This window comes from Mus pahari, chromosome 18 (genome assembly GCF_900095145.1).
Source record: "Mus pahari chromosome 18, PAHARI_EIJ_v1.1, whole genome shotgun sequence".
Classification (NCBI taxonomy): Eukaryota; Metazoa; Chordata; class Mammalia; order Rodentia; family Muridae; genus Mus; species Mus pahari.
In genome coordinates this window covers 44,807,270-44,814,709 of record NC_034607.1, presented here as the reverse complement: position 1 = coordinate 44,814,709, position 7,440 = coordinate 44,807,270, and the positions used below count along the sequence as shown (strand labels likewise).

Genomic DNA, 7,440 nt, shown 5'->3' with positions numbered 1-7,440 from the left:
CCTCACTTAACACACCACTACACCCAGGTTTTTACATGGCTGCTGCAGATCTGAACTCTGACATCACTCTTGTGATGTGAGTATACCAATTAAACCATCTCCCAGCCAAGAAAGGTGTATTAAGAATTATAACAACAGAGTTGTGAAATGTGGAGAAAGAGAGTTCTCGCATGCAACCTTAGTTTTCATTGTTCCCAAGCCCTACCCTCTCGCACTTAAGTATTTCTAGATGATCTTTTCAGTCATGTTTCAAGAATCCAGTTATATGTGAGCCCTAACTATCTTACCACTTTAACTTTCTTGAAATGTCTACAGATTCAAAACTTTAGGTAAGTTTTTAATAGACATTTTATTTTCAGTAGCATAAATAAAAGTTTGCTGATAAAACAATAAACATAATCAGCTTTTCAAGCCCAAAGAATAAGACCTGAATTACAATTTATATTTTGTTTCACATATTACAAACTTCATCCAAGTCAGCTGTGGAATTTTAATCCTGAGTGATACTGTTGGTTTCTTGTAAAGATAAACATTGATTGGGGACCAAATCTGAAAAATAAGAATATGCTTTGAGTAACCTACACATAATTTTTCTTTAAGGACAAAAGAAAAAGAAGAAAAGTTTCAATGACTCCAGCCTGTTTGTCTCTGCTGAGGAGGTGAGGCTAATGTACTAACTTAAGAAAGCAGCTGTTTACATTCTTTTCAAGTTTCCTAATAGCCTTCCCCACCCTTCCTTCCTTTTTTTCTTTTAAGTTTGGCCATCTGTTGGATGAAAATATGGGCTCCAAGTTTGATACTATTGGCATGAACGCCATGGCTAACAAAGATAATGCAAGTAAGTAAGCTGATGATGTGTGTCTGTTTTGTTTTGTTTTTACAGCAGGGTCTTAGCGCAGGCTGACCTTGGGCTCTAAATCCTCCTCCTCCCAAGCAGTAGGATTACAAGTGCACTACCAGGTCACCTTGTATCATTAGAGTTTTTAAATGGTACTTCCCTGAAGATGTCCTTAGTAGCAGGAAGCTTGTCTGTCACATAGCAAGGCATCTAAACCACACACACAAACTGAAGACCCAAACACGGTTTTTCTTCAAGAGTCGATCTATTTTATTTAGACTTGGCTAAAGGTGTAATCTCACAGGCATGAACTTTGTAATTATTTGATGTTATATTCACTAGTTTCTATTCTTTCATAAAATAGAAAAGAAACATCTTTCCAGTATAAATCCTGTATTTTCACTTGTAAAATCCTCATCTAGACAGTAGAGGAGAGCAGCAATCAGTGGGTGGGAACCGCAGGCCTGCAGTTACGTCAGGGAGCTTCTGTGGAGCCCGGGCGCAGACTCATCTGTCGTCTCCCCTCACAGGTTTCAAACAGCTCAAGTGGGAAGCTGAGCGAGATGACTGGCTGCACAACAGAGATGTGAAAACTATCATCAAGAAAAAGAAAAATTTCAGGAAGAAGATGAAAGCCCCTCAGAAACCCAAACGGCAGAGGAAGTGACAGCTTCGGGGTGATAATAAATTAAGATTATACTTACCCTTAATTTTTGCTAGTCAACCATTTTTCCTGATCTTTCTCTCTAACTCCATACATTCCAGACTGTTCAATGGATTTGTAATAAACTGTGGAAACAAAGTACTGTCATTTATAAAATTACACAAAAGCTAAACTTACAGTGAAAGAATTCTTCCATATTGCTACATAACAAACGAAAGGGACANCGGGCTCCATGTCCACACGGGAGCTGTNACCACTCCCCTGACCTCTGTGATGAGCTGCTTATTGGGGACCAGGTGCCATGCTTAGGCTAAGTGCATGATGTCACTGTGGTCAACTCTGTCAGGGTAGGCATTGGCTCTCCCCCAGAGAAAGCAGCATCTCTGAGAACATGGTACACTGGAGGAAAATAGTTTTTACAGCAGTAAGTTTGGTTTGTGCCCATCCCCACCTTAGGTCTGGAATCTATGATCTTAACCACTGAAAAAATTAAAACTCCAGCGTACATGTGGGGTATATAACTCAGTGATAGAACTTTCGTCTAGTGTTTATAAAGCCTGCAGGTTGATCAGTAAAAAGGGTAATAAGGATTAAAGTAAGAGCTAACTGTTCTCATGTAAGTAATTAGGTGAGTCCTTACTATGTGGTCCCAGGAAGCAACTAGTGTTGGAAACCAATAACAAAATAAGGTCACTTGCTCTAAAGTTGTAAAACACCACAGAATTTATAGGTTGTTTTGCACTTGAATTTTTACTTGAAAAACATACCTTCCAAAATGAAGGGAAATTTCTTGCTCATTGTTTGCCTGAAATCTGATATTTAAAAAAATATATTAACATATTAAACCACAATTTATTATGTTAGTGTCTATTAGCATTTTGTACTAAGGTCTATCTACTAATCCAAGAAGTAAATCTTGCAGGATAGTATACAAATTACATTCATCTTAAAATATAACCTTTATAGTTTTTTGTTTGTTTGTTTGTTTTTCAAGGCAGGGTTTCACAGTAGCCCTAGCCCTAGATGTCCTAGAACTCACTATAGACCAGGCTGGCCTTGAACTCACATAGATCCACCTACCTCTGCCTCCTGAGTTCTGGGAGAGGTGTGCACCATCACTGCCCACAGCCATGTAAGCTTTTTCTACAAGTAAGTGTGATGGGCAGGCCAAGCAGCCTCCACCCATTCCGTTCAATTCTGAGCCAGAATAGGGACGTGTGTTGTACCCTTCCCGGCTAAAACCTAGACACTCCTAGTCTGCGGGTACAGTAACAGCCTCACTCCCCTCCTGCCCATAAATCTTCAATCTCAGTTTTACCCAGAAATGTCACCAACATTTAGTGCATACCATGCTAGAAAACAACTGCTCAACTGTGTTTACCTTGGCTGGAGTTCATCTTTTTAAACAAAAAGTAAGCTCCAGCAACACCCACAAGCTCAGCTGCTAAAACTCCTTTAAAGATCTTCCTTGCCAGAGGTTCCATGGTCCGAGCCATCCTAAATTAACAACATGGATGGATGAGCATGTTTAGATTTCTGTTGCCACACCTATAAAGAAAAACATCCATTCCCAATCTTGTGTGAAACTGTAAAAGTAGTATGTGTTTCGTTTAGACATGACTACATACAGTTTCCGATCTCCATGCCTAAGGAGTGTGATAAGCCACAGAAATTCTGAGAAGACATAGAGCTTTCTACAAAGCCAAACTGGAGGAGCTAAGGCCTTTTAGTGTCATACAGAATGGGTAAGTAGGTTAGAGAAACTTTTTAGCTGACCTAGGAATTATAATACAGTCTAATAATAGGAACAGCATTCAAAGGCCCTTTTGGAAACTGCCCTGCAAAGAGGAAGGTAATTTTGTTAAGTTGCACCACAGTTCATGCCTTTCCTAGATGGATATGAAACCAGACAGTAACTAACTCAGCCTTGTCTCTAAGGCAATCCCTGCGTGTGGGAACACTTCCGTGCACCATCCCCAAAGCAGCGTGCACTCCTCAGCCTTCCGACCCGCTTCCCATTCCCCAGATTCTGATTCAGCATTCTAGGGGGGTACCCCAGTAACCTCCCCCCTTGAAGTCATTCCAGGTTTTATACAAAGCCCTGGCCCATGCGGGAGAAGTTGACAGGGTGGTGACCCAGTAAATGGCAAAGCTGCAAGTGACTGAAATCTTCCCTCCCTGTATGCAAAAACAAACCAAGAAAGGGATGTTGGCTTTGGAGCATGCAAGCCTGTTAGCATGCATAGTAGCTTCAGTTTCTAACACTTAAAGGTGTCTTTGAAGAAAGGTTATCCAGCAAATAAGATTTTGACTTGTTAAATATACAAAAGGCTTCATAACTACCTATAACCCCAAACCAAGAAAAGAACTACCAAGCTTTTTATCTAATATTCTGATATTTTCCCACTGCTCAATGCTGAGACAGGCTGTTGTACAATGTTCACGATCAGCCAGTCCTTCCCCCTGCTTTTACTTCCCTTTCATGGTATCTAAGCATGAAAATAATGAAACACTATCAGGATTCACCTTGGACTCTGTTACCATGTGGTCCTCCTACAAACGTTCCTTTTTCACTTTAATAATGGGAATTATTCAGGGATCAAAAGAACGGTATTGTTCTCATTTTTAAAACGAAGCAAATAAAAAACTAGGGACGAGGCAGTACTCTGCTAAATCACTGACAGTCCCGCTCAGTGCTAAGTTCTCCAGGGCGGTTTTAAGGTTTCAGGGCGAGGACATGGATCTGAGCAAAATCTTTTTTGATTGGAAGAGAATGATGCTAAGGTTTCAAACAGTCCAAATAATGATATTAATAAAACACTTACTTTCTTTAAAACTGATGGACGTGTTACATTCCAAAGCCCTGCGCTTCGGGACTTGTCTACTTAATAAAAAGCACGTTTGTCACCAGTGTGTCCACACTGTCCAGACAAGATGGCTCAGGGAGACCAAAGACCACGGGGCCTTGTTGCACAGGAGCGGCTGGGGCTGCAACGCAGGTGAAGCAGCCCTGCGTTTGCTCCAGTGTAGACCCAAGAAAGGAAGGCTGGCCAGGCGGCGCTGCGACCGGGGACTGCCGCCCTGCACGGATCCAACAACGAGCACCCAGCCTTACCCGGGGTCCTGGTCCCAGCATGCGCCGCGGCTCGGCGACCCGGAAACGCTCGCGCTCCTGCGCCTGCGGGACAGGCTCGCTTGAGTGTTCCCCAGACCCAAGAATGTCACAGACCCCACGCGCCCTCCACTGGGGACCGAACAGAGGACGCGGAACACTGTCCCGTTCTTACCTGAGGCCTCCGCAACCCGACTGCGCAAGTGCGCGGTCTCAGCGCCACGCCTCCAGCTTTAGCCACGCCCCACAGAGGAACCTGACCTGACTTAGAAGCTGTGGGAAGCTGCTATTTTATAGGCAAGATTATCCTGCACTCCCAAGTAAAAGAAAGAATTCACATTTGAACCCAGGACATCGTCTCCAAACTCTGCACATGGATCCTCTTTCCCACTCTAAACCCCAAATGTATCAAAACAGGAACAACCCATCGCCAGAGAATGGCCAGAAAAGTGGGACCCTAAATTGGGATTTGCCCTTTGGCCAGGTTCCTAGACAATTCCTTTACACATTAAAGGTGAGAAGCGCTGTGCCTGGGTACTGCCCAATAGTCAAGAAGAGGGCTGACCTTGAAAGATAGGAGATGGGACATAGGAATGCCTGAAGAGTGACCGCATTCATGACAACGCCTGGAACGTTAGACTACATCCGCTTTTATTAAAAGGCAGTCTGTCCTCAGAGATCCCTCTGCCTCTACCTCCAGGACAGCCAGGGCTATGCGGAGAAACCCTGTCTCAAACAAGCAGACAAATAAATAAAATGTGGTCTGATGCCTAACTGTCCAACCCAGGAAGCCATGAATGCTGCCCAACAAAATCTTCAACGTAAACATAATGGGATTTTTTTTCGGGGGTGGGGGAGGTTGGCTTGGCTTGGCTTGCTGGTACAGCTAGCTGTGAAACTTATGGGTCTTGCATCTTCCATTACCTGAGAGAGAGGCACAGCCAAGAACTTCTCCTGGTGTTCCTGTTGGTTCCTCCTGGTGTTCCTGTTGGTTCCTACTGTTCACTGGAGCATCTGGTCCTGTCACTGCTGTTACTAACCTGACTCTACAGAACTGGACTGCTGGTGTATCAGTGAGGTGTTTGTCAGTGGATCCAGCTACTGCTGCCTGCTAATCTATGAACTGAACTGATTTCCAGACAACACAGACGGTAGTTGCTCCAAAGAACCTTTCTAAACAGTTCCACTACCTCTGGTGAGTGGTGGGTTACAAGGAAGATTAAAGTGTTGAAAAGCCAAAAAAAAAAAAAAAAAAAAAAAAAAAACCGTGTAGAATCCAATCTGTGGGTAGAAGTGGTTTTACTATTTGCTTTCTGGTATACGGAGTGATATCCAGGACAGCCAGGGCTATACAGAGAAACCCTGTCTCGAAAAAAAAAAAAAAAAAAAAAAAACTCTGGTCTACAGAGTGAGTTCCAGGACAGCCAGGGCTACACGGAGAAAACCTGTCTCGAAAAAACAACAACAACAACAACAACAACAACAACAAAATGGGATTTGAAAAAAAAATCAAAGTTACACCTACACCGGGGAGTAGACGTGTCAAAAAAGATTATAAGGATTAGGAGGTGTGGCCTTATTGAAGGAAGTGTGTCACTGGGAGTGTCATTTGAGGTTTCAAAAGCCCATACCAGAGCCCACACCAGACCACTGCCTCTGGATCAGACTGTAGAGCTTTCAGCGACTTCTCCAGTTCCGTGTCTGTCTGTGCACCTCCAAAATCTCCACCATGGTGACAGTAAATTAACCTCTGAAACTGTAAGACAGCTCCCAATGAAGTCCTTTTTATGAATTGCCTTGGCTGTGCTGTCTCTTCAGAGCAATAAAGCAATGACAGAGACACGGCTCAACTAGCCATTTTTATTAGCAGTCTTTTTGACAAATGCAATGTCATCTAAAAATGATTTATTTAGTGTACTTAGAAGACACAACTAAATCAAGAAACTTACATGGAGCAATAAAATATATGTTAAGCCCATTTTCTTTGTCCACTGTCAATATATCTGCTATGGTTGATATCCCCTTAATGGTGGGTAAAAGAGAGAAACATATTTGTAAAACTAATAGAAGAGGATGCAAAAGTCAACCCATACTTACATGTAATGGAGCATCATTATACAGCACATCAAGGACATGTATGCACAAAATCATTACAAATGTATGTTATGAAAATGCTTAAAACCGCATTTCATGGGATGAAGGACTAAATAAAAACCAGTCCCAGGAATTCTTTTAAAACACTGACACTGACTAAAACTACATCATTTACTTTTCATAAATAAGATGACGAAGTTAAAACCAAATGATAAACAGATTTTTATTAATTGAGACATATACTCTTACTTAATCACCCCATGCTTTTACCATTTTTCTCGTTTTGGGAATATAAGTCTATATAGTATAGATGAAGACAAATAAGAAAGAAACAGTGAATGATTTGGGAAATCAAGAGGAAGCTAAATATGTATCGAGTGAAATTGTGGATCATCAACTAAGCTCTTTGAGAACTCACTGAGAACTGTAACCACTTTTACCCAACAACATATCGCTGCAGGAGGATCTCAAATGCAGCATCAAATAGTTCACTATCTGACCTTTTTGTGTTACCATTTTATAATAATAATTAATTATAATATAATGTATTGCATTATGTATAATTATAAAATAATTATAATTATAATAAAACCAGTGACATTTTATTACTTAGCTATGTTTGCTTTCTTTGTTGGTGACAACAAATGGGACCTACTGAATAATTCTGAGACTCTCCAAACAGTGTGGCAGGTAATTAGGAAATCATCATATGAGGATTTGGGGAGGTGGGGC

General features: G+C 41.7%; 1 protein-coding gene across 4 annotated transcripts; it reads right to left on the bottom strand.

Moving 5' to 3' along the window:
* Positions 1 to 332: 332 nt before the first annotated feature.
* Positions 333 to 4,821, bottom strand: Cebpzos (CEBPZ opposite strand). Of its 4 annotated transcripts, XM_029531325.1 has the most exons (6): positions 4,790 to 4,807; positions 4,618 to 4,680; positions 2,884 to 2,999; positions 2,270 to 2,314; positions 1,543 to 1,627; positions 1,085 to 1,409 (listed from the first exon to the last, which is right to left on the bottom strand). In XM_029531325.1, exons 3-5 carry the CDS (start codon positions 2,996 to 2,998, stop codon positions 1,545 to 1,547), a joined length of 243 nt encoding a protein of 80 aa, XP_029387185.1. In that variant the 5' UTR covers position 2,999; positions 4,618 to 4,680; positions 4,790 to 4,807; the 3' UTR covers positions 1,085 to 1,409; positions 1,543 to 1,544. The 4 variants fall into 4 exon arrangements, with proteins under 4 accessions (XP_021073640.1, XP_029387185.1, XP_029387186.1 ...); XM_021217981.2 differs by lacking the exon at positions 4,618 to 4,680 and having other exon boundaries at positions 333 to 1,409; positions 4,790 to 4,821; XM_029531326.1 differs by lacking the exons at positions 4,618 to 4,680; positions 4,790 to 4,807 and adding an exon at positions 4,328 to 4,607 and having other exon boundaries at positions 2,884 to 3,050.
* Positions 4,822 to 7,440: the final 2,619 nt, after the last annotated feature.

Bases quoted from the DNA above. Each gene is read 5' to 3' on its own strand.
- Cebpzos (XM_021217981.2), bottom strand. From the start codon at position 2,998: ATGGCTCGGACCATGGAACCTCTGGCAAGGAAGATCTTTAAAGGAGTT. The intron at 2,315-2,883 runs GTAAACACAGTT...TTTAAATATCAG, and splicing joins AAAGATGAACTCCAGCCAAG to ATTTCAGGCAAACAATGAGC. The intron at 1,628-2,269 runs GTATGTTTTTCA...TTGTTTCCACAG, and splicing joins ATTTCCCTTCATTTTGGAAG to TTTATTACAAATCCATTGAA.